Source organism: Larimichthys crocea, chromosome X (genome assembly GCF_000972845.2).
Source record: "Larimichthys crocea isolate SSNF chromosome X, L_crocea_2.0, whole genome shotgun sequence".
Taxonomy (NCBI): domain Eukaryota; kingdom Metazoa; phylum Chordata; class Actinopteri; family Sciaenidae; genus Larimichthys; species Larimichthys crocea.
This window is the reverse complement of record NC_040020.1, coordinates 10,844,368-10,869,076: the sequence shown is the minus strand read 5'-3', so window position 1 is coordinate 10,869,076 and position 24,709 is coordinate 10,844,368. Positions and strand designations below refer to the sequence as shown.

The following is a 24,709-nucleotide window of genomic DNA, read 5'->3' as shown; positions in this document are numbered from 1 at the left end:
CCCGCAGTTTTGGTCGCACATACACAAAAAAGGTATCAAGGTATTTTTGCGGGAGACACACTGATGCGCCAGGGTCACCCACCGACAGCCCCATCTACTCCCATGTAAATTGGAGAGGCACACTATTTACGTTATTTTAGGAGCATGTTCTTTGTCTATCTTCCAAGGTCACATTTTTAGCTTTAGCCACTGAAATTCGACAAGATGAGGACGCTCATGGTCATTTCAGCTTTTTGATACGACCTACTGTTTGGCACTAATGGCCACTAGATCGAGGGGGTTCATTTAGAGATTTTCTGTGTCTCTCAGCAGTCAGTCACACACAGACAGAGCACACCTGCAGTTAATTGCTCTGGCCTGCAGCTGACCCTGGTTGCTTGGCAACCTCAAGCCTGCCTTTGACTAACTTTATTGAAGTCTCTGTGCTACTGCAGTGTCAATAATAATGTATGGGCACGATGGGGCAGAGTCAGGCACACTCAAAATGATGTAAATTAATATCTTCCTCGGAAAGTACCTTGAACTAACAGTCAATCCTTTAAGCAGATGTGACTGGGTTCTGGGACCACTGCTTTATCAGATTGATCAGACTTATTCATTTATCTTCTTATTTAATTTATTCTGTGGTGTTTTTAATCTGTGAGTTTTTGTAATTTTGTTTTACAGTGCTGTGAAATGACAAGAGATCTTGAATCTTCTCATAATTAAATTCAGTCATCGTGTGATGCCAGCTCATGAGGAAAAAACATGTACTCAGCGATGAACCAAAGCATAACTTTTCATATAGCAGAGCAGAGACACACACTGGTAAGTGAAAACAAAAAATACTTTAATTTCAAAAACCAAGGAAACTAAACTAAGCAGACTGGTGAGGCAGGGAGCAGGCTGGCGAGAGTTCTTCTGGAGCTGGAGCACAGGTGAGTAGCATGAAGAAGGAGAGCATGGAAAAATCTGACAAAGAGCAGACTGAAGGCCAGGCTTATGAGGTGGAGGTAATGGGCTGAGTGGGAACAGGTGAGCCACTGCTGCTACTGGGAGGAGCCAGCCACACCCCCTGCAACACACCAGCTCTGCAGGAAAACAGAAATAGGAGGGGGAAACAGAAAGACCACAAACAGAAAACACAACAACCAAGACATAATAAACTGAACCATAACAAAAATTCTTCTGTTCACCTGAAATTGAGAAATGCAGGGTCATGGAAGGAATTTTTTTTCACAGATCCAGGCATATGAACTGGAACATGCTAAATCATTCCAACTGTTTTCTTTAAAAGGATACTTTATTTGCCCACATTTATCACTTTTTCCACCGTTAGGCGAAAGAGAACACACCCCGAGAAGTATAAAGCAATCAATTAATTTGAATAAAAAAACCTGTGAACCTTGTGGTTAGCGGGGTCCCATCCACTCATTTACATGCACCCGCTGTCTCTGACTCAGTAAGGCCGATCCAAGTACACCTCTTGAAATGGTTTAGGAAATAAAATAAAAAAAGAAAGATACAGTTGAACTGATTTTATCGTATCCTTGACCTTATTTTACGCTTACTCTATATTACTTCTGTCTTATGCAGACATTAATCAACACAAACACACAACTTTACCTGACAACTGCTTCTTAAACTTATGCTTCAACCTTAGCTATTTTACCCATATTCCAACAAAGACACTTAAATGAAACTTCAAATCTTTCTGTATACTTCTTTACACTAGAGTCTTTACACTAAAACTCTCATTTCAACACTTTCCTTTGCTTACATTATATTTCGCATCCTTTATCTTTTTTCTACTATTCCAACTATACTATCAGTGTCTGGCCATACATAAAGCAATACAGCTGAACATCAGGTTTTCAGCAGCCGGCAATCCCACTACAGTAGCTTAAGAAATTGCATTCTCTAGTTACCTTGAAGCTTTCTCTGAAGATCATTTCTCTCCTTGGTGTGGGCTTCAAAATCTTCCTCCAGCTGGTCTTTCTCTGTAGGCAGTTGATTGTAACTGGCCTGTAACTGGGCTCTCTGTCTTGTCAGGTTGTTCTTTAACTGGTGTCTCTCACTGGTGAGGTTGTCTTTTTGGGACTCCAACATCACTGGGTGAAGCATCATCAATTTCCATTTGCCATAGAGATCTCACACTCCTCTTCATGGAAAACCATCTCCATATTTTAGCCACTCAAGAGTGATGAAAGTGTTGCTGAAAGTGTTTTCTTTGAATGGTGCTGGTCAGTGATCTTTTATATATTTCTCTCTGCTTATACAACAACACACTCTCTCTCACACACACTCTCTTCTTCCTCCCTTCCTTCCCCTAATTCAGCTTTAAAGGGCTTACACTTTAAAGCTGAAACAAACAAACAAACAAACAAACAAACAAACTTTAAGACAATCTTTGGTTGTAATAATTTCTACTGTCCATGCTAGACATAAAGTGATTCCATCCTAAAGTGAGTTCTCTTTCTGTACAAAAATCATATTAAAACACATGAATTTTTCCTCTTCACCATGGGATACAGCAGGTATGCCCCCTTTCTCCTTTGCTATTCCATTTGCCATTTATAGTCAGGACAGTTTAAGGCTTTATACAGTACAGTCTAGTTGCTCTACGCAGATGATCTACTCTTGTACATTCTCGACCGTCTCTACTGTTTTAGATATTAGCCAGTTGCTGTTTTGGTACTCCAACAGTCTGTGCAATCGTCTCATAAACTGTTCTTACTTCAGTTAGCTCTCAATGCATTACCTTTTCCAATGCCTTACTCTGAAGTACTGGAACTGTGCAGTGAAAACAAAAATAGTTTAAAAAAGTTCAAGCATGAAAATGAAATCAAAGTCACTGATCATCCTTTTCAGGCAGAGCTCTGAGCAATTGCATGTTATCCTATCCTATCTAGTTGCTTTCTGGTCAACAGCAATAATAAATGTCCTCATGTATAGCATGCATGATCCAGCTTTTAAAGTTTCACAAAATGGCTGATGAAGATGTGGAAGCAGTCAAGAGGCAAACAAGCTCTTATTCCTGAATGTTGCTGATAAGTGTTGCTATAGTTGTTGAATTGTACTGTGCTGTCTACTAAAAACCTAATAAAAAGATTGACTGAACAAGAAAACAAAACGTACAGATATGGACACAAGGAGCGTACAAATTGAGATCATTGTTGAAACATTTTATTCAAGATAAACATCACACCGCAGATTACATGAATTTCTCTGGATTTAACTATAATCATAGACCTTCTAAGGACTCTTTAATCTACCTGTGTTAACAGCAATATAAGGTATATTGTGCAGTATATATACAGCTTAGCCAGTAAATGTGTTAATATTAAAAGCAAACAGTAAACCATTAAAGCCACTGTAATACACATTTATGGTGGTGGTATCTTTGAAGGTAACATTGATTAATCCAGACTTTAATTGTTATCACATACTGTACATACACTGGTATAATAGCATCAACCTATAATAAATGCCATAATATTGCATGAGCCTGTATTACATGCACATCACATGTGCCTGAAGCAGATCAATATAAACAACATAGACCTGTGTAATCAGTTGAATATATTCAGCACATCAACTACTCTCTTTTGTCACAGATTTTTGCCATGCATAGTGGCTTTAATTAATGGATACATTATGTTTATATACTGTACTATATATTATACTGATTACAATCCCCAGGCATTAGCATTAGAGTAGCAATAATATATTACACTTGTTATGATTATAAGCAATGAAAGCAGTGAATCAAGTATAATAAATGAATACAAATGTGTTTGTGATGGCTTATCTGTTTGTTAAGCTTGGCCATAATCTAAGTTTCAGTCGTTGTCTCGAGGGTTTGGTTGCTGTGGAGTTATAGAACCATTGTTTTTTCACACATCCAGGTATTTTTAGTTTGACATGGTTTATCATTCCAGCTGTTTAGAGCATCGTAGAACTTTATTTCTCCACAGTCTTCATCCATGCCTTCATGACTGTTAGGCTCATTTATGCCCCAGTAGCTGAAAACCACAAAAACAACAAATATTAAATGTTACTTTGTTCTAAAAGTTACTAAAGATTGTTGCAGATTTTTTAGATTGATTTTAAAATTGTGTTAACCTTGTGGAGGGCAGAGTCCCATCTACCCATTTCCATGTCCCCTCTTTTTCTTGGTCAGTCAGTCCAATCCACATGTGCTTGCAGAAACTTCTTGTGAAGTTCTTGTTTAGAGAGAAACAAACAGTCATCTACATAAATGAAACACACAGTAACTGCAATCCTCCACCTTGGTTACTTTGCTTCTATTTAATTTTTCATTGTTTCTGTCTACACATGCATAAAGACACACACATACACTCATACACACCTGTTCTTCTATACTGTTAATAATCATCAGGTCAGCACCTCTCTGTTGACAGTCACTTCTGCTGTCTTGCCAGGATTTCTCCAATGTAGAAATGTAATAGAAACTGTTGTTGAAATACATCCATCCTTGGCGAGAATATTCGGCTGTTAGGAAATAACAGCAAAAATGTTGCAGTAATTAATAAAACAAGAATACACATCTACTAATACAGATAACACTTTATTTAAAGGACTGGCGTGCAGGATTTAGTGCCATCTAGCACTGTAACCCTGTCATTTTGCCTCATCATTCCTAGTGTGAAGAAGTAAATATGGTGTCCGTAAAACCCCTGAAAAACATGAAATCTTGAGTCATTATCTACTTTGTCCCTTCTTGGCTACAGTAGAAACATGAAACTACAAACAGTATGTAAAAAACCTGCATCGTCTGCATTTCTATAGTATACAAACATTTAATAAATGATTTATAAAACCCTATAATGTAATGGGTATGTAACTATAAGGACCTTTTTAAGTAGCAGCATGTATAACATCTGCTTTAAGACATAGTTAGTATTTTTATCTAATGTTTTACTACATTATTATATATTTTCTGTTTATGTACAAATACATTAATACATGTGCTTAGAACTAATTGCTACGCTGTGCATGTGGTAACAAGAGATGTTTGATAAATGTTTCCAGATAAGGTAATGAAAGCCAGTACTTAAAAAAATGAAATGTGTATTTCTGGTTTTACAGTAATCCACTGGTGTACAGGATGTGGTTGCTACATTGCACAAACATGATTATGGTTAAATATAGTAAATGTCCCTGTTTGCATGGTAGCTTCCTCTCACCTACTCTTCTATCAAAGCAAGCACCATCACTTCCTTATGTAAAACTGCACTTAGTTTAATTCTTATACTCACTGAAGATGGTCAGCTTCTTCTTCAGCTCATCTCTTTCTTTAGTCACTTTTCTTAAAGCAGCCACAGGATCTGTCGTATTATCATCAGAATCATCTGAGAGAGCAAAAAAAATTACGCAGTCAACCCTGTTTCAACACTGATGGTATCTCAGATGATAGCCTATCACAGCAGGTCCATACACCACCAACATCATGGAAATATAAAAAGCAAAAAACATTTGAAATCTGCCTAAAGATAAAAAATAAAAAAAAAACATGAAGAACTGAAGAGGTCCCAGTCTTGCTTTTCAAACTTCCGCTCAGCTAATGCAAAGGGAAGTTGTGAACAAGCATGGAATGATTATGCTGTACTGACATTTTAACGTGGGTTTAAATTTTCTCTTAAATAAAAAAAAAAAAAATGAAGCATTAACTTAAAACTCCCCACCTCTTCTTTTCTCATCTAGACTGTAACATTAGTTTTCTTGCAAAATCATATTCTTGGCAGTGACCTTCACTAAACTTCCTGAAACTTGATGCTTTTTTCTCGCTGTTAACAAACCACAAGGGAAGTTGTGAACAGACATACAAACACTACACTGCTTTTTAACTTGTGTCAAAATTTTCTTTCAAGGGAAAACATCTGAATCACAAATTTAAAACTCCCTGATCCCCATTAACTTTCTTGTAACTGGTTAATTATATTCCCAGCAGTGACCTTCACGAAACATCCTGAAACTTGATTCTTAAACCTAAAAACTCAGCAGTGAATGGCGAGGCACCTTTAGGTAAAAGCCAGGCTAAAAAGATAAGTCTTAAGTTAAAAAGAAAAAAAAAAAGTATACACAGGTGCAGTCCCTCAGATCCACAGGCAGGCTGTTCCAGAGACAGGGGCCGCAATAGATAAAAGCGGCATCACCATACTTCTTTGTAGAGGTTCTGGGGACGACTAGGAGTCTGTTTAGTAAAATATTATGATCGACTGTGTCAAAGACTGCACCAAGATCAAGTAGAACCAAAACAGAGAGTTTGTTGGATTCATTATTGATTCTAATATCATTCAATACCTTGACCAATGCAGTCTGTGTGCTATGGTGCTCTCTAAAAGCAGCCTGAAAAGTCTCTAAGATAGTATTAATTGTAATTAAATTATTAGTTTGTTTAAAAACTTTTTTTCTTTCTAAAGTCTTACCTAAAAACCTGAGGTTTGAGATTGGCCTGTAGTTTTTAAAATCTGAGGAATCTAGGTTTTTTTTTTTTTTAAGTTGTGGTTTGACTATTGCCGTCTTTAAAACCTGGGGGGAGGTGCCAGTAAATAATGAGCGATTAACGATATGTAAAACTTCCTCTAAAAGGCAGCTAAAAACAGATTTAAAAAATGAGGTAGGTATGGGATCAAGTGTGCAAGTGGAGGGTTTTTAGTTCTGATACCACCTTACTAAGCGCCACAGCATGGGATAGTTAAAGTACTTAGTGCAATCTAAAACATTAAAAGCAAACTATGAGTAAAAGTTTAAATGCAAATGCAACCTGTGCAATTACTCATAGTTGTTTTAATTACCTTCTGATAAAAATATACTCTATGTATCACTGAGAGCTGGTGAATGTCATAGCTTGTAACTGTACTCAGACTGTGGTGATCGCTAGTTTCACATTCTGCTCTTCTAATAGTAAAATATGATGGTAAATTTAAGTGTTTGGTAAAACACAGGGTGAATGCATAAAATCGCAGAAGTTACTCACAGAGAGAAAGACGCAGTGAAATGTTGAGAGCTGCTTGTAAGATACACAGGAGTCCAAAGCTCACAGCAACAAGTCTGTAAAGATTTCCCCCTGTGTGCAGAAACAGAAACAGAAAAAAACAATATTATTATTTTTAGGCAGTCAGGCCTAAAGATTGTAGAGTCTATCAAATTATTTTCTTGTCACTTCTTCTACACTGGTTCAATGGATACAACATTAACTTCATTTTACACATCTATGATTAAAAATAACAAACTTTCTGGAAAAATGTGTTGCATTTTCTGGCAGTTTTTCGGGTTGTAATAAAACCAAATGTAGAGCCTTGGCAGAAGTGGTTTCTTTTCTGCTTTTTAACCCAATAAAAGATTTTAAAAAAAGCATTATTAACACCTTTTAATCTGACTGAACTTCATGTGTATTCTTACCGAAATGTCTTTTTTGATGTTTGTTGAAAGTTCCAATGGTGTTATAAATGTGGTCATCTATTTCCTCCGACATGTTCAGATACAATTCTGAATCAACAGTCTGGAAAAGAGACATCGATTTGCTTCCAACAAGAAACAAATTTCAGAAGCGTTCTCTTCTTGCTGGTTTCTCCCTCCTGGCACTTTCAAAGTAGCATTCATTCATCTGTAATCAACATGGTTTTCTGTTTTATCTCTGACATCTATGACACGTGGTTTGCACATTAAGTCACATGAATGAAAACATGAAAAACTGAAGGATATAATAATTTTTATCATATTCGGTTAAAATCTGTGGCTTTACATCCAACCTTTGTTATTTTTTTATGCAACTTTTGATAGTCTGTTCCAACGTAATTAGTTTTTCCTGTCCCTAATTAGTTTACACTCTTGTCTTGTCATCTCGTCCTCTGTTGTGTATTTAATCTCTGTTTTTAATAATAATAATAATAGATTTTATTTAAAAGTGCTTTTCTGGATACTCAAAGACACTGTACATAAAAGAACATCAAAGCAACATAAAACAGTACACGAAAAACACATTTGACCAAGCTAAACATTAAAAGCTTAACATTCTTTCTTGTGTTCCTGCTCCTTGTGTCCTCTGCTCTGGATTTTCTTTGTTTGGACTTCTGTTGTTTAAAATGATCTTGAATTATTGAATTTTATTTTTACCTGGACTCCTTAGCCACTTTTTGTTAGATTGTGTTTTTTTCTACTTTTTCTATGTGCCGTAAGTTATTAAAGTTCCTTTTTGTTCTCTTTCACTTCTTCTTTTTGGGTCCACTTCTTGAATTAAAACGTGACACAAGGGGGGAACTATTGGCTTTCAAATAGATACTTTATTAATCCCTCTAGAGGAAATTATTTATAAGTATTTAACATGCATCTTTACATCTTATGTTTGCTTCATTTATTTAAAATTGTAATTTTTTTAGGGATTATTTGAAGGGTTGTTGTATTATCATGTTTTGGGTTTCTTGAGTGGATTATTATTATCATTATTATTAATACTACTGCTATTACTATCAGTATTTTGGGTGCTTTTTGTTTCTTACTTTGTACCACAGGGGAGCAGTGCTACATCATTTCACACAGTTATTATCAGTGATAGATAGATCTGGCCTAGTTTATTAGCTAGTTGTGCAGCCAGCAATATGTTGTTTTTTATTTTTATTTTTTAACCTGGTTTACTCTTTTAAATGTATTATTAAAATAAAATAGACTGTGTTGTGACCGGTGTTAACTCTAGTATAGTTAAATTGAAATAGCTAAATTCCTGGGATTGAGGTGCCCCCAGGTGGCATTGTCAATCTTCCATTTATTTATACATATACACAAAAAATGTGTAACCATTTAAGAAGGACAGGAAATTTATTCATTCAACTGCAGGACAAATAACAAGGATCAACACAGCATGCATTAAAACATTGTACCATAACCTCATTAGTGTAAATTGTTGACCAATAATTAATTTCTTACTAGTGGAAATATTTACAGAACATATCTTCAATTGTTCTTACATTACAGATATCATAAATTAGCTTCTCTATCAAAAATGCAATTATGACTAGTCGAAATCAAATTATTGATATGCCACCTTAATGTTGTAACAAGTACGTACAGTATTTCATGTAATTTTTGATTTCCAAAATACAATTGTAACTACTGAAAATTATATTTGACGCAGGAATTGCTATTATATCTACAATTAAAGATACCTGTAAATCAGTTTTGACTAGCATGTAGGCTGCTGCAGTCTTCTTTTGCACATGGGGGCACTGGGAAGCTCCACCCCAAGTACACTTAATCTCATTCTAACTATTTAAATATTTGGATAAAACACAACTCCATTATGATCAAATGGGTTGAATGTGAGGGGGCTCTGATTTTTTCAAGATTCGGGTAAAAAAAGACAGCAGAAAAATCCACATGTATCACTTTGCCAAACCATGTTTCAATGGTTGTTACATTTTGTTTTTGAGTTGGGACCAAAAATGCAGAAGCCAGTTTTAAGCATGCTGGAACACACAAGAGTAACACTTGTGAATCATTAGAAGCTCAAACGGTATGAAAGATTAAACCATAGCATATTAGTAACTACAACAGGGAACATGATAACCAAACAGTAAACAAGTATAACCATGTTTCAGTGTTGTCTTTACATGTTAGCTGAAAGTGGTAAACACATCATATCTTCAAGTCTTCAATAACCAGTAGCAGTTGTCACGGTGCATATGTTACAGAGCCATTTTCTTTTCACACATCCACAATTTTTTTTGTTCACATTCTACATCATTCCAGTCAAGTGTTAATTCTACACAGTCTTCGTTTCCGCCACGATAATTGTTAGGTTCCCCAGAGCGCCAGAAGCTGAAACCAAAAACAAAAAGCTTTTAACAAAGAACATAAATCATTCAATGAAACAGTTAGAAGTTCAAATAACAATTAAAGATCTATGTTTTTTTTTACTTTGATATACTATACTCATTTAATAGAAATCCAATGTCTACTATTGTGCTTTGAAAGAAGTTTAAAGACCATTAGTTTCAGTACTAAAATTTATTTCATTTGAGTAAAGAGAAATGTGTGTACCTTGTTGTCAGTGGTGTGCCATCCACCCATTTCCATACTCCCTCTGTCTCTCTGTCAGTCAGTCCAATCCATATGTACTTTGGGTATTGTCTTATGAATTTCTGGTTAAAAAAAATATACAGTAATATATATATATATATATATATAATATCTATATATCATGAGGGGTCTTGCCTAAGGACCCTTACTGGATGATGTTTTTTGTTGTTGTTGATGTTTGTCCCAACCGGTTAATTTTAGTGTATTCATTTAATATTTTACTCTTATTTTCTTTAGTCACATACCTGTTCAGCTTCGCTGTTGATAATCACCAGGTCAGCACCTCTTTGAAGACAGTCTTCTCTACTGTCTTGCCAGGCTTTATTGACTGAAGAAATATAATAGAAACTACTGCCGAAATACACCCATCCTTGGTTCAAATAGTGATCTGTTGATAAAAGAAAGAACCAAAATATCTCAATAATCAACAAAAGAAAGCCAAAAAAGATTGGATAAGGGAAGGGAAAATTAGCACTATGATCACAGATTAACCAAAGATTTACTGTACTTAACACGACTTACATTCATAAGGCAAAAAACTTCAGTATCTCAAAAAAGCAGACTCAGTGTGATTACTCTTTAAGCGGTGTATGCTTGTCAAATTATATTGTTAATGCAGCTCCGTATTTTTATTTATTAATGGTAGGTATAGTTAGTTTAATGTTTTTCAGCACAAACCACTCTCTCTTGAAGCAACAAACATTATATTTTAATATTCAAAGGGAAAATTTAGTCTTGACATGGAGTTAATTTTACTTTAGAATTAAAAATGAAACATGGACTCAAAACTGGAATGTCATATCCTCTTTTCAGATCTCCCCACCATAACATGGATGATGACTGGTATTAATAGAAGTATCTTCACACTTACTAGTAAGGTTCAACTGCCTCTTCAGCTCGTCTCTTTCTTCATCCAGGGATTTCTGTTGTGAAGCTGGCATTTGATTGATTATGATAAGTTTACAACAAAATTAGAGCCACCACAAATGTGCACAACAAATCGCTTTAAAACAGAATTTCCTAATTCTATTTATTCATCAATGATAGGTATAGTTAATCTGTCAGCACAAACCACTCTGTCTTGCACCAACAAACCATAATGTTATATGTGCTGAAGAGTTTTTATGTAGATGATACTGACTTTTATCTTAATCTGGAAACCGTAAACCTACAGTCTGCTCTTGATACATTTGAGAACTCTCACCCAACATAACATGCCTGATTACAGGTATTAATAGATTTGCCATTTTAAGTCAAGAGGTTATGATAATTTTACAACAGAATCAGAACCACAAAAGATCCTTTTAAAACAGGCTGTCCAAATTATTTTTATTTATTAATGATAGGTATAGTTAGTTTAATGTTTTTCCACACAAACCACTCTCTCTTGCAGCAACAAACACAACATAATATGTGCTGAACAATAGCAAAGTTTAGAGTCTGAAATGTGTGACAGTTCATTTTACTTTAATATTAAAAATCAAATCTAGAATGTCATATATTCAAATCTCACATCTCTCACCCAACATAAAATGCCTGATTACTGGTATTAATAGATTTATCCCCATACTTACTGAAAAGATTCAGCTGCCTATTCAGCTCGTCTCTCTCTTCAGTCAGAGATTTCTGTTGTGAAGCTGCCATTTTGAGTCAAGAGGTTATGACAATTTTGCAACAGAATCGGAGCCACAAAAAATCCTTTTAAAACAGGATGTCCACATTATTTTTATTTATTAATGGTAGGTATAGTTAGTTTAATGTTTTTCAGCACAAACCACTCTCTCTTGAAGCAACAAACATTATATTTTAATATTTAAAAGGAAAATTTTGTCTTGACATGGAGTTAATTTTACTTTAGAATTAAAAATGAAACATGGACTCAAAACTGGAATGTCATATACTCTTTTCAGATCTCCCCAACATAACATGGATGATGACTGGTATTAATAGAAGTATCTTCACACTTACTAGTAAGGTTCAACTGCCTCTTCAGCTCATCTCTTTCTTCATCCAGGGATTTCTGTTGTGAAGCTGGCATTTGATTTATTATGATAAGTTTGCAACAAAATTAGAGCCACCACAAATGTGCACAACAAATCGCTTTAAAACAGAATTCTAATTCTATTTATTTATCAATAATAGGTATAGTTAATCTGTCAGCACAAACAAACCATAATGTTATATGTGCTGAACAGTTTTTATGTAGATGATACTGACTTTTATCTTAATCTGGAAATTGTAAACCTACATTTGAGATCTCTCACCCAACAAAACATTCCTGATTACTGGTATTAATAGATTAATCATCATACTTACTATTATAATATAATATATTTAAAGACAACTCACAGACAGCGAGACGCAGAGAAATGTTTAGAGCAGCCTGTAGGATACACAGGAGACAAAAGCTCACAGCCACACATCTTTCAAGTTTTCTTCCTGTGTCTAAAACAGAGAGAGAGAGAGAGAGAGAGAGAGAGAGAGAGAGAGAGAGAGCAACATATGTGTTGTATTTCATTACAGTTGTTTTATGTGTATAGTGGTGGAATTAGAAGGAAGGCACAAAAAGTTTGGCAAGATAGGTGTGACAGTATCCCGAACCAATGGGAGTTTGGTAATATAAGTTACCAAACGTTACTAAAAGTTACAGAGAAAGTAATATAATGTATAATGTGTAATATGTATCTGTGTTTTCCAAGAGGCTGACCTTCCACCCTCCAGATCATTAGCACTATCTTTGAGCTCAGTCTCTACTTGCCAGAAGGGGGCTGCTAGCAGGACAGTATGTCTGCAACATCAACATAATTGCACACCAGTTTGATTGCCAGTGCTGTTGGAATCGACTGGCTCAGGCACGGTGGTGCAGTGGTTAGCACCTATTAAAGAGCAGGTGTATGAGACCAAAACAGAAGCACCTGGAGCTGTTATGTAGGGGGTGTCAAGCTGCTGAGGCCATTAGTGTGTTTTGGCCTAGTCACGGACATTAGGTATAAATCAACAAACTGCTGTCTGATTTTGTTCAGTTTCTTACATTGTTACATGACATGCAAGTCTCCCTGCTCAGTCCTGGACGCGACTTCAAATCCCAGGGGGAGCGGAAAGTAGATGAAAGAAGGTCTGACTTCAGACCTACTCTTCTGATAAACTGATGTATGAGGAACAGGGGAAGGAATCTTCAAAGCAGAGAGTCTGTTTCCTACATGTATGAGAAACTGCAGTCATTTGTAAAGGGGATAAGCATTCAGCTACATTATCATAAACGAGGAGACTCCACAGAATGCTGAAATGTATAAGTGTGAATTCTTCCTACTGAGCAACATATAGTGTGGTTCTTCCTCTTTTTTGCACAAGCTAACTGTGCACACCTAAACAATCTAAGTTAGTTAGTTATTGGTGCTCTGGGGTTTATTTTTGATTTACTTTACATACATACTAATAGTTTAGAGTTGCAAAACAAATGTTTTCAAATTTGTTACTTCTATGGTTAAAACAAGTAAGCACAAGAACGCCTTTGTCTCTTACCAGGCACTGCAGTAGCCACTTCATCATATTCACTGGTGTAGCTCTTCAAGGTCCTCCTGGATGAAGCAACAGGGAGGTCTCTGATTTCAATAGTGATCTTTGATTCGTCTTCATTGAACATATTTTACTCGTTGGTATGCGATAAAAGTTTTAATGGTAGCTTCTTAGACTGTCTGACAGTCTTCCGCTTCCTTTTTTCTCTTCTTAGCAAAGCACTCTTGTATTTCCCAATTTTAAGCAAGGTTTCTACTTCTTTATTTTAAATGATAATGCATTCATAATACTCTATGACTACATTCATGAACACACATAATGCTTTCTCATACACTCTATCAACATTATAAATATAGATGAATTATTAAGTTCAGGTGTCTTATGGATGCTCTTGACTTGTTAGAAACTAGAAGGGTACTGATGAGGCTTATAATACTTTTACTTTTACAGTACTGTAACAATTCAACGTGGTTTGTCAAACTTGTGAGGCTAATTAGGATTAGCATGTTAGCATGCTGGCCACATTAGTATAGCTCTCGTTATGTCAGCAGTCCACATTTCTGTGTATTTGGTGTTGTGAACTGAAACCTGAAGCTAAAACTACCACAGTATGATGAAGTTCATGAGCTTTTGGTTGATTACAGTGACTGAGGAGACCTTCTGTGAATTTGGATTGGTATTCTCGCCCACTTTAAGCCTGATGACATATACAATAAACATTGTGTGACATATACAATCAAAGCATGAGGCTGTTTTATTCCAAGATTATATATACATGCTAAATATTGCAAAATCTTACACAATACAGTAAGAACAAACTATATGAATCCTCTGAGAGGATTTGAGTGCAAACAGTTACATCAGTGAACACTGCGTTACACCTTAGTCTATAATGAGACACTAAGACACTGTTAAGAAATACTTGAGTCCCACCTGCTGGACATTTAAGTAAGTGGAGCATGTCTTTTCACGTTTTCTGTTCAATCTCTACTTAGATTGTCTATTAAATCAGACAAACATATTCCTGTTGCTTGATGTTGATGTCCTTCCTTTTTTTTAAAGCAGCCATTTGTTGATATACAAATATAAGCATGGCATTCAAAAAATATTTACTGTATGAAATCATAAAATTAAAATGCGGTGTCATCAGAGATTAAGGAAACATGCTCTACTGAAATAAAAGGTTCTTCACAAATTACTGCATTCAATATATTTGTTATTTTGAAATTTGTAATCACACAATTTTAGGAATTTATCTATGCTGAATGTAACTACTGTAAATGTACTGTAGTAATGCTCCAGTGTTTTGAATTTGAGCTCTGGTGCCCATTTTTAACCACTAGATGTCCGTATTTTGCACAATCTTACAAATTGTACCTTTTAAATCTTGAAAGAGGCTGAGCAATTAATCAGTTATGATTATAACACACTTCTCAAAAGTCTCCTCTGATTACATTGTACCTGTCGTTCTTTAATTCAACTTTTACAAACTATGCAATTTACGCTCATGTTAACTTTAAAAACTAACTGGACAAGCTCGTTCCTAGCTCTGAATCCTGGAGGTCTCAAATTAAAGCTTTTAGAATGATGAAATGATGTTTAAAAGTTTAAATTGGAGATTCTGAAAACTTTATTACTTGTCTAAAATTACACACAAGTGCTGTTATCAGTCTGAATTACATGAAGTAATGAGGATTTAGTTATTAACCATTAGAGTGTTGTCATGTGACCTAAGTATGGGAATCAGGTCACATGGAAGCAGTTGGATGGGTGTGCTTGGGAAAGGGTCACCACTTGTTTCATCTTTGTTCAAAAATGGCATCTGGTGTTGGACATGGAGGTCTTCTTTAATGTTATCTTGACATTTGTTGACAATCTAGAGTTGAACATAAAAGATAATCTGATCAATTCCCTGGCAACAGCAATTATTACATATTGCTTCCTCATTTTTGGGTTTGTTTGTTTGATTAGTCTCAGACAGCTGAAGCTTTACACATTTGACGCACTGATATGCATACACATAAACACAACAATTCAACTCCTCAAAGTTAAACCAGAAATGCTGTTCAGCTCCCAGCCATACATGGAACAATACAGTTCAGCATCAGATTTTAGCAGCCATCTCACCATCACCACAATCTCTTCAGAAATTGCATTCTTTAGTTACCTTCCTTACCAGTATTTTTCTGAAGATCATTTTTCTCTTTGGTCAGGGCTTCAAGTTTTTTTTGCAGTTGCTCTCTCTCTGTCTGCAGTTGTTTTTCCTTTTTTGTCAGATCGTCGTAATGGGACTGTAATTGTTCTTTTTCTCTTCTCAGTCTGTTGTAATTGGCCTGTAAGCGTTCCTTTTCTTCTGTCAGATCGTCGTAACTGGACTGAAATTGTTCTTTTTCTCTTCTCAGTCTGTTGTAATTGGCCTGTAATTGTTCCTTTTCTTCTGTCAGATTGTTGTAACTGGACTGATATTGTTCTTTTTCTCCTGTCCGATTGTTGTGTAACAGGACCATCTCCATTTTCAACTCAGAGTTGTTCTTGGTAACTGTGTTGACACATAAAAGAAAGTAAAGAAAATAAGATATATTCTCAATCAGTATTATCTGGCTTTTCCCCCAGCATGCTAAGAAAGTACTCACATAGGAAAAACAGAGTTATGACTCCAGCCAAGAGGAGAAGACTCAGCAAACCTAAAACCACTGCAGCAACTCTGCAGGAACTCTTCTTCACCTCCTCAACATCTGAAAGTAAGATATAATGTTTATCACATGATTGTTTATATTTCACTCTCAAATCAAATCAAATCAAATCAAATCAAATCAAATCAAGCCAGTCTTTGTATTGTCTCATTATCATCATTATATAACACGTTACAGACAATAGAGTGATCTGTGAATTTTAGGTTCTTGGACAGTGTGAAGGTTTGCAATTTATACATATTCAGAGGAGTAAAAGTCACCAATTGAAACCACATAAAAGCATAGAACATGTGTTTTTTAGCTGATATGGCTTACGTTTATATTCAAGAACATATTTGCATAGCCTTGTATGTTGCCAAAAAAGTTACCACACTGTGTAAAATGTCAATAAAAACAAAATGTGGTGATGTTCAAAAGATTAAAACCCCCACATTTAATTGAAAATGGCACAACGACAACTTGTCAAATGTTGAAACTGAGAAATGTTATTGTTTTTGGAAAATTAAATACCTATTTTGAATTTGATGCCAGCAATAAAACAATAGAAAAGTTGTGAAATGCCGGTGGAATATCTCACAATTAATCAGGTTAACTGGCAACACATTAGAAACATGACCGGGTATAAAAAGAGCATCCCAGGCTGAGAGGCTGAGTCTGTGCGAAATAAAGTTAAAAATACATTTTCTCAGCTTAAAATGACACAGAATCTCGGAATTTCATTGTCAACAGTATTTAGTAAGATTTAGAAGAAATCTCTGTACGCAGAGGACACTGGATGGCCGAGATATTCAGAACACCAAAAACAGATCATCATGGCATGATGGTAACCTGCACATTTGTGAAGGCACCATTAGCATACATTAGCAATATATACAGGTTTTGGAGGAAGGATCTTTTTTTAGAGGCAAGCTTGCTTATTTCAGTAAACCACATTCTGCACCTGTTACAACAAATTGGCTCCGTAGTAAAAGCGCCCGGGTGCTAAACTGGCCTGCCTGCATTCTCGACTTGTCACCTAATGTTTGCGGCATTATAAAATATAAAATATGACAAAGGAGACCTTGAACTGTTGAGCAGCTAAAATCTTACATCAAGCAAGAATGGTAAAACATCCCCTGTTTAAGATTACAGCAAAGTCTCATCAGTTCCCAGATTCTTTGTCTTTGACTGTTAAAAGAAGAGGTGATAAACATGACCCTGTCCAAACTTGTTTGAAATGTGTAGCTGGCATCAAATTCAACATTTTCAATTAAATATTTTACACAACATGGCGACTTTTGTTGGTTTCTAATTTCTTCACACACTCACACAGTTTCTTCTGTTCTTTAGTTAAAACTATCAATAGACACTGACCAAAAGGTTCACACACTTGCTGTTTGACTCCCCTTCATTATTGTTCCTCACACATCACGTTTTCCAAGATGTTTTTGAAAATATTGTCTATTCTGTCTGTGTGTGCCTGTGTGTAGGTTTGCATGTGTTTATTACCTGAGAACGCAGGTCCAGTTATGTTTGGCTCCAGAGTGTTGAGGAACATATTTTCATAAATTTTTTCTGCACTTTGCATCTCCCTTTCTCTCGTGCTGGAATGACCTGCAGGTCTCTCTACATTGACATATATAGCCAGTTCGTCCATGTTGTGCTGTGCTCTATACAGTTTCTACAAAGTTTTGTCTTGTGGTGCCTGAAGCCATCAAAGTCTGCAGAGCATGCAGACTAACACATTCTAAAAAAAGGTAATTCTGCGTCTGATTCTAGTTAACAGGAAACTGCGGGTGTGAAATGTGAAGGTGACCACCATTGCACTAGTAAGTAAGTACCCTGTAAGTTGCAGCTGCATGAAGGTGCTTTCCACTTTGGTTAGTTTGGTTAGTTGCAAAATTAAAGCATCCATCTGTAGACCAAAAGATATTAGAAGTTTAGAAGTTCAGTATTCACAACTGTAGTCTGTTGCACTTTACTTTTTCATTAGGTATATTAGATAGAGGTAAACCTATGTAAAAGTAATCTCTGTGAACCAAAAGCTGCAGACTGCAAAGTTTCCAATTGTTTTTTTCTCCTTCACATGATCATCACAGTTTTTTTTATTTCACTTAATTTGAACAGCTCATTGAATAACATGTTTTCTCACAAGCCCAGATGTAACAAATAACTGGCTCTGTTTTCTTATTTGACCATTTCTGGGCTGATCCAGATAATCAGATGTATGTCCACAAATACAGAAAAAGTTAAATTTTCTTGCAGACAGAGAATTAACTGTAAGGCTGCATGAAGGGATATTATCAGATAAGGATGTTGACCTATACAAAGCACCTCCAGTGAAGCTTCAGACTGAAAAATATAGAGCTGAAAATGAGGAGAATAGATCAATTTTAATAAAAAGACCAAATGTTTATTGTTAGGAAATGCACAATAAAACTTTCAGTAAATTAAAATATTCTTCAGTCATTTTGTTACCTTGCTTGAGTAGGAGAGGTTTAAAGCATGTGTTGTGCAAGATGAAAAGTACGAAAAGTATGACTCACTAGAAGGCTTAAGATAGAAAAGACCCCTTGTCAAGAACTGTCACTCCCATTTCTACTCCAGTTCTAGTTGTGCTGCACTCTAAATCACACTTTCACACTTTACATCTAGCCAAATGGTTATCATGTCCATAAAGACATGGGTAGAGCTTAGTTATGCACATGTACAGAGATATAAGACCCTGAAATAGCTTCCCAGAATGTACAGTATGTGAAATGGGAATTTTTTTGTGCACTCTAATATGCCGAGTTATATGGTTATTATCTTTTCACAGATCCAGAAGTTTTGGTTTTTACATGATATGTCATTCCAGCTGTTTTCTATATCATGGAACCTTAATTCTACACACTCCTCTGCTTTGTTTTTATTATCATTCGGCTCTCCAGGGCCCCAGTAGCTGAAAACAAACAAACAAACATAAACAGCAACATGTTAGGTTGTGGCTATGTTCTAGTTCAATTAAAATGTTCCCTGAGATTTGCTATTGACTTATTTATTAATCAAACATAATCATCTAATCATCATTTAAATAAAAGAGTAATGTTTGAACCTTTCAGTCAGTGTAGTGCCATCCACCCATTTCCACACTCCTTTGGTTTCTCTCTCTGTCAGTCCAATCCACGTGAGCTTGTGGAATTTTCTTGAAAATTCCTTGTTTACAGAGAAAAAAGTGATCAGTAATCAACAAAAATAAAGCTTACTTCAATTCATCTTGACTTCACATTCATTACATTTTAATTTCTCCTGCTATTGTTTAACCACAAACTCATTCACGGACCTGTTCTTCTTTGCTGTTGATGATCATCAGGTCTGCACCTCTTTGCAGACAGTCATCTCTGCTGTCATTCCAGGATTTCATGACAGAAGAAATGTAATAGAAGCTGGGATGAAAATACACCCATCCTTGATTGAAATAGTAATCTGTTACGGATAACAGCAAAAGTCATTATGCATTAATTCTCATAAAAAGGTCAGTTTATGTAATAACTCTATTACATATTATATTTAAATGATGAATTAATAATTTCATTTTATAGTGGCTTTTAAATAAACCTTTGCTATTCATTTCACTAATGTGCTATGTGCTTTAAAGTCTAGATCCTTTTAGCTTGCCTATATTGTGGAATTTTTGTTGACACTGTCATAGAGGTATTAATTAAACTGTATGTTTTAACACTGAGGTCACAGTTCATTTTCCATCCATCCATTCATTATCTGTAACCGCTTATCCTCATCAGGGTCACGGTGGGGCTGGCCTATTCCAGCTGGCTTTGAGCAAGAGACGGGGTACACCATGGACAACTTGCCAACTTATCCAGCCAGCCAGCTTATCGCAGGGCACACGCTCACATTCACACCTACGGCCAATTTAGAGTCACCAATTAACCTGTTATGTGCATGTCTCTGGACTGTGGGAAGAAGCTTCTTGTTGTGAGGCAATAGTGCTAACCACTGTACCACCATGCTGCCGACAGTTAATTTTACATTTCTAAAAGCATTAATGTTTTTTTCCACACCTTGTTTCCACCAAACACAACTCGTGATGTCGCAGCATTGATGCTGTTTTGGTCTGTTTGCCACACTGTGGTTAATATTTCTGTCTGCTCATGTCATTGCACATTGCATTCTGGGTCATGGTTACCATATTTTAGGATACAACTGCTTGTTTACAGTAATTACAGTTACAGTATGTGTAACATCACCCACAGGTTTCTGATGAGCTGTTGTGAAGCTCAGAGTGTGGCGGCTCTGGTTGCTACCGTCTTGGCGGTCTTGCCTCTACCAGCTCCCCATTATATGGCCAAAGACTTGGAACGTGGATGGAGCTGAGGCGGGTTGAATGAAACATAGTTGCTCAAACAAGCAACCTATGATGGCACCCACGTGTCAGTCAAAGTGGGGATGCTCTAAATTATGCATAACTTTATTCCTTAATATAAAAAAAAACAGGTGAGTTTTTTTTATAAAATCACTCCAGTGTTATGTGCTCACATGTCACAAATGTGGAAATTACACAAGGTCACATGTGGGCCTTGAGGTCCTCTGCAGTATTAATTGTTTGGCTTTGCTTGAGAACAGCAGGTGTCAGTTTATCTCAACACTGTGGTGACCAGAGTCAAAGAGACCTAATGTTGCCTTCCTAGACGTAATGCTTACGCTTGCTGTTGACTTCCCTTAACATAAACAGACAACAGTGGCTCCAGACTAGAATGTGCTCACAGTAACACAAACGTGGGTAAATGCATTTTTTTCGACTAATTCTGGGCGTATAGTATTTGTGGTGTTATCTGTAGGGGTTTAAGCTCTGACCACCAGCAGGAGTTTGGTAGAATGTGAGACTTTGAGAGTGTCTCTAATTCTCCTTGGCCAAGCGTCAATTAATATTACAGCATAAGACATCAGAGGCTCCTGAACACTTTTTTCCCTCCTGACCTCACCATTGACCATTGACTTAAGCAATTTCTCCATTTGGCACTTAACGTTTGCTTCATTTCACACCTGATTTAAGTTTGCTAGAAGGATGTACAGCTTCAAAACAAGTGCTCTGTCATACTTGCATTTTTATTGGTTGATTATGTTACTGTTACAGTGAAGAGTCTTGATATTGATATGATGAGTTTTTCTCCTCATACTTACGAAAGTTAACCAGTTTTCCCCTCAGCTCTGCACTCTCTTTAGTCAGGTTATTGCAGCTGGCCTCTTTATCTGGTACCTTAGTGTCAGAATAGTCTGAAAGACCAGAAACAATTGAGAATTCATGGTTCAAGTAGTATGTCAAAACAAACATTACTGGCTAGGTGCACTTGCAGCAATTTTGGGCTCAGTATCTTGCTCAAGCACACTTAGGGGGTGGCAGTAGCTCAGTCCATTGGGACTTGGCTTGGGAACCAAAGGGTGGCCGGTTCAAGTGTGGACCAAAATATGGAAGGTGGACTGGACTGGTAGCTGGAGGGGTGCCAGCTCACCTCCTGGGCACTGCCGAGGTGCCCTTGAGCAATCCCCTCAAAACTGCTTGCTGGGCACTTCTCAGGGGGGCCGCCCATCACTCCACCATCTCTCTCCACAATGCATGTCTATGAGCCCTTGTACTGCATGTGTGTTAGGGTTAAAATGCATGTAACATAAAATAGAGTGTAAAAATTGCGGTATATCTTCTTCTTCTAGAACACATAGACAGGAGGAAATTGAGGAACTAACCAAAGAAACAAATCGTGTAGACGTAATTCACTGTATACTGACTATAAGCAAGTTTACAGAGTGAACGTTGACTTTCATTTTATTTTCATGTCAGAAATATGAAGTATGAACTTCTCCTAGCACTACCAATATTGGACATGCTAAATCCCCTCATGACTGTCACAGTACTTATTACTGCTTACTTATTACTAAATGTAATGTAATGTAAATGCAACTAACTGGAAAGTCCCATCCTCTTGGTCTTCTTCTTCTCTAGTACTGTTATTATGACTTGTGATTTTTAGGACTTTTTTCTGATTCTCAACTTCCCCAAACTTGCCACACAATTTCTTAGTAAACAGTTATCAGAAAATGGCAACTTAGCTGAATTTTTTAATTAAAAGCACAAACAGAGAATTATTATGAGAGTTGTTATATCTTTGTCAATCAAGTGATCAATGCACATACTTAGAAACAACACAGAGAAAGTGTCATATCTTGTAATTGAAATGATTCGGCTGTGAGCCAGGTACTTTTTTTCTGATCCTATAATAATAATACAGAATTTAAAAGAATGTCTGGAAAGATACACAAAAGTAGAGAGACGCAGCTGAAACGGACTTACCAAGAGCAAGACGCAGGGAAATGTTGAGAGCACCTTGTAGGATACACAAGAGTCCAAAACTGACAGCAACAAGCCTGTAGACTTTCATACCTGTGTGTAAAAATCAGACAGACATATAAAATAAGTGCCCAGTGGTCTGCTGGAAGAAGCAGGTTTACAGTTATCTGGGGAACAGTATTTGTAGGCCAGTGACCTGGCATCTGGGTTTTAAAACCACACAAATCCAGACCAATATTTCTATAGAAGCTATAAATAAGGTAAATAGTAGATAAATAAGGTTTGCTAAATCATTAGTCAGGCAGTTCTATAGTTCTGTATTATGATTACTTCAGACTGAACCATGTAAATTAAATGTAAACATATAAATGGTCTCCATTGCAAAAGAGACTAAATAACATCACATGAAAGCAGTTCAAGGATATTTTCAAATAAACACTAAAATGATAGAGAAATTGATTCTTAATTGGCTATTCTACAAATAAAATTCTGTCATATATATTTTAAAATTACACATTGCGTATCCATCTTGTAGTAACTGTTCGTTAAACTGTAGATTTTCTGTCTCACCAGGAACTGCAGCAGTAACTCCACCGTCCTTGCCAGAGCAGCTCTTCAGGGCATCACCCCCGGGTAAAGCAGGTAGATTCACATAGTCCATAGTGATCTCAGATTCTTCTTTATGGACAAACTTCACCATATTTCACTTGCTGAGTGGAGGGTGACAATGGTGATCAATAATGTGTCTCCTTGAGAATGATGTGAAATGTACTTCCTCTTTTGTCCGCAGAATGTTTTTGGTCTTCCTCATTTTTTCTGCACAACTTAAATCCTTTCACTGCAACATAATTCATACCTTTGTATTAAATATTTTCTTTTCCCTTTGAAACAAGCACATTTTATATAATTTTCTTCTTCGAGCAGAAGGAGGAACTGAACCTTTGCAGAACATGCTATGAACCCTTTATAGTTTATTTTTATTTTTATTTTTTTTTTTATATTACACACCCATTACATGTGAACAAATTTCTCTCTAATATTTGAGAAAAATTACAATGTATTAAAGTAAAATTTCACCTGGACAGCGAAGTATAAATAAAAAGGGAAATAATACATAGTCATGCAGCCATGTGACAAAAGCATTACAACATTGTCGATGACAAAAGTGTGTCAAAGCTCAAGGGCATACACCAACATTATGTGGTGTCACATGATGTTTTTGTCCCTGTTGATGTTTGTTCCGACTGGACACACACACACACACATACACACACACACACACACACGAATGCATAAATCCTGTTTTGTGCCAGATGTCCCTACAAACAGCACCGGCTGATAAAGGCTTACAGTTTTAGTAATAAGGGATTTACCGGTAATCATATCAGCTCTGCTTTTTACCCTCTTTGACTGAGCATGCATTATTGGAGTACAAAGAAAAACCACAAAGAGTACAAAAAAAAAACAAGCCACAGAGCTGCTCATCACAATAATGTATTCAAATGAAAGATTTCATTACAACGATAACAATGGCACGTCTTTACTGCACAAACTGAGCCGCCTTATAGTTTATACAACAGAAACGAATCAGAATTATGTCGTCGAGTTTTAATTATTTTTATTTGTAGATGTAGAAATAGGATCAAATTCAGAGTAATGTTGTGTTATTTTACATGTTAAATATATATATGAACCTGCAAAGAGTTTGTGTCTTTCTTCACTGATGGCATCTGTCAGGCAGAATATCGGTAATATGAATATGCCCCTTGATGATGTCTGTGCTCCTCCGGCACAGACTGCTGTTTCTGAGCGGTTTGAGACCATTTTACTAAAGTGGTTAGTGGCATGAAATCCACAAACTGTCCCTTAGATAGATAGATAGATTCCAGCCAAGTTTTTGAAGGAGGTTCTGAGTTCTGTTGGGTCAAGTCTGCTTGACCCAACTGTGCTCTCCAATTTCAGACCTGTCTCCCACTTCCCTTTTCTTTAAGGTTTTAGAAAAAGTCGTTTTTATTCAATTACAGACATTCTTGGAGATCAATTCTATTCTTGATAAATTTCAGTCTGGTTTTAGATCCCGACACAGCACCGAGTCAGC

At 36.3% G+C, this 24,709-nt stretch overlaps 4 protein-coding genes across 14 annotated transcripts; all 4 read right to left on the bottom strand.

Moving 5' to 3' along the window:
- Positions 1-3,156: 3,156 nt before the first annotated feature.
- LOC109138247 (CD209 antigen-like protein C) lies at positions 3,157-7,768 on the bottom strand. 2 transcript variants are annotated; one of them, XM_019257967.2, is made up of 6 exons: positions 7,408-7,768; positions 6,983-7,072; positions 5,262-5,354; positions 4,352-4,494; positions 4,105-4,205; positions 3,157-4,004 (listed from the first exon to the last, which is right to left on the bottom strand). In XM_019257967.2, the coding sequence occupies exons 1-6, from the start codon at positions 7,520-7,522 to the stop codon at positions 3,857-3,859; spliced, it is 690 nt and encodes a 229-aa protein (XP_019113512.1). In that variant the 5' UTR covers positions 7,523-7,768; the 3' UTR covers positions 3,157-3,856. The 2 variants fall into 2 exon arrangements, 1 of the variants encoding a protein (XP_019113512.1); XR_003462968.1 differs by lacking the exons at positions 6,983-7,072; positions 7,408-7,768 and adding an exon at positions 5,688-6,020.
- Positions 7,769-8,801: 1,033 nt separating this feature from the next.
- Positions 8,802-13,787, bottom strand: LOC104921794 (CD209 antigen-like protein E). Of its 10 annotated transcripts, none has more exons than XM_027282780.1 (8): positions 13,603-13,787; positions 12,430-12,525; positions 12,049-12,111; positions 11,655-11,717; positions 10,952-11,020; positions 10,326-10,468; positions 10,042-10,142; positions 8,802-9,819 (listed from the first exon to the last, which is right to left on the bottom strand). In XM_027282780.1, exons 1-8 carry the CDS (start codon positions 13,721-13,723, stop codon positions 9,687-9,689), a joined length of 789 nt encoding a protein of 262 aa, XP_027138581.1. In that variant the 5' UTR covers positions 13,724-13,787; the 3' UTR covers positions 8,802-9,686. The 10 variants fall into 10 exon arrangements, with proteins under 10 accessions (XP_027138581.1, XP_019113504.2, XP_027138582.1 ...); XM_019257959.2 differs by having other exon boundaries at positions 10,952-11,014; XM_027282781.1 differs by having other exon boundaries at positions 12,475-12,525.
- Positions 13,788-14,290: 503 nt separating this feature from the next.
- LOC113746576 (golgin subfamily A member 6-like protein 7) lies at positions 14,291-18,528 on the bottom strand. The gene is made up of 4 exons (XM_027282788.1): positions 17,778-18,528; positions 16,230-16,331; positions 15,773-16,135; positions 14,291-15,472 (listed from the first exon to the last, which is right to left on the bottom strand). The coding sequence occupies exons 1-4, from the start codon at positions 17,923-17,925 to the stop codon at positions 15,450-15,452; spliced, it is 636 nt and encodes a 211-aa protein (XP_027138589.1). The 5' UTR covers positions 17,926-18,528; the 3' UTR covers positions 14,291-15,449.
- A 131-nt stretch (positions 18,529-18,659) lies between these two features.
- On the bottom strand, positions 18,660-23,388 carry LOC109138246 (CD209 antigen-like protein E). The gene is made up of 6 exons (XM_019257966.2): positions 23,182-23,388; positions 22,615-22,704; positions 21,450-21,542; positions 19,591-19,733; positions 19,363-19,463; positions 18,660-19,209 (listed from the first exon to the last, which is right to left on the bottom strand). Exons 1-6 carry the CDS (start codon positions 23,309-23,311, stop codon positions 19,062-19,064), a joined length of 705 nt encoding a protein of 234 aa, XP_019113511.1. The 5' UTR covers positions 23,312-23,388; the 3' UTR covers positions 18,660-19,061.
- Between the last annotated feature and the right edge of the window lie 1,321 nt (positions 23,389-24,709).

Excerpts from the sequence above, each read along its gene's own strand:
- LOC109138247 (XM_019257967.2), bottom strand. The coding sequence starts at position 7,522 with ATGTCTCTTTTCCAGACTGTTGATTCAGAATTGTATCTGAACATGTCG. Across the intron at positions 7,073-7,407 it reads ACATCAAAAAAGACATTTCG|GGGGAAATCTTTACAGACTT; the intron begins GTAAGAATACAC and ends TTCTGCACACAG. Across the intron at positions 5,355-6,982 it reads TTCACTGCGTCTTTCTCTCT|ATGATTCTGATGATAATACG; the intron begins GTGAGTAACTTC and ends TTGCTCTCTCAG.
- LOC104921794 (XM_027282780.1), bottom strand. The coding sequence starts at position 13,723 with ATGTTCAATGAAGACGAATCAAAGATCACTATTGAAATCAGAGACCTC. Across the intron at positions 12,526-13,602 it reads AGTGGCTACTGCAGTGCCTG|ACACAGGAAGAAAACTTGAA; the intron begins GTAAGAGACAAA and ends TCTCTGTTTTAG. Across the intron at positions 10,143-10,325 it reads TCAACAGCGAAGCTGAACAG|AAATTCATAAGACAATACCC; the intron begins GTATGTGACTAA and ends TTTTTTAACCAG.
- LOC113746576 (XM_027282788.1), bottom strand. The coding sequence starts at position 17,925 with ATGGACGAACTGGCTATATATGTCAATGTAGAGAGACCTGCAGGTCAT. Across the intron at positions 16,136-16,229 it reads CATAACTCTGTTTTTCCTAT|TTACCAAGAACAACTCTGAG; the intron begins GTGAGTACTTTC and ends GTGTCAACACAG. Across the intron at positions 15,473-15,772 it reads TGATCTTCAGAAAAATACTG|ATTGTCAACAAATGTCAAGA; the intron begins GTAAGGAAGGTA and ends GTTCAACTCTAG.
- LOC109138246 (XM_019257966.2), bottom strand. The coding sequence starts at position 23,311 with ATGGTGAAGTTTGTCCATAAAGAAGAATCTGAGATCACTATGGACTAT. Across the intron at positions 22,705-23,181 it reads AGTTACTGCTGCAGTTCCTG|GTATGAAAGTCTACAGGCTT; the intron begins GTGAGACAGAAA and ends TTTTACACACAG. Across the intron at positions 19,734-21,449 it reads GGGAAAACTGGTTAACTTTC|ATTACTATTTCAATCAAGGA; the intron begins GTAAGTATGAGG and ends TATCCGTAACAG.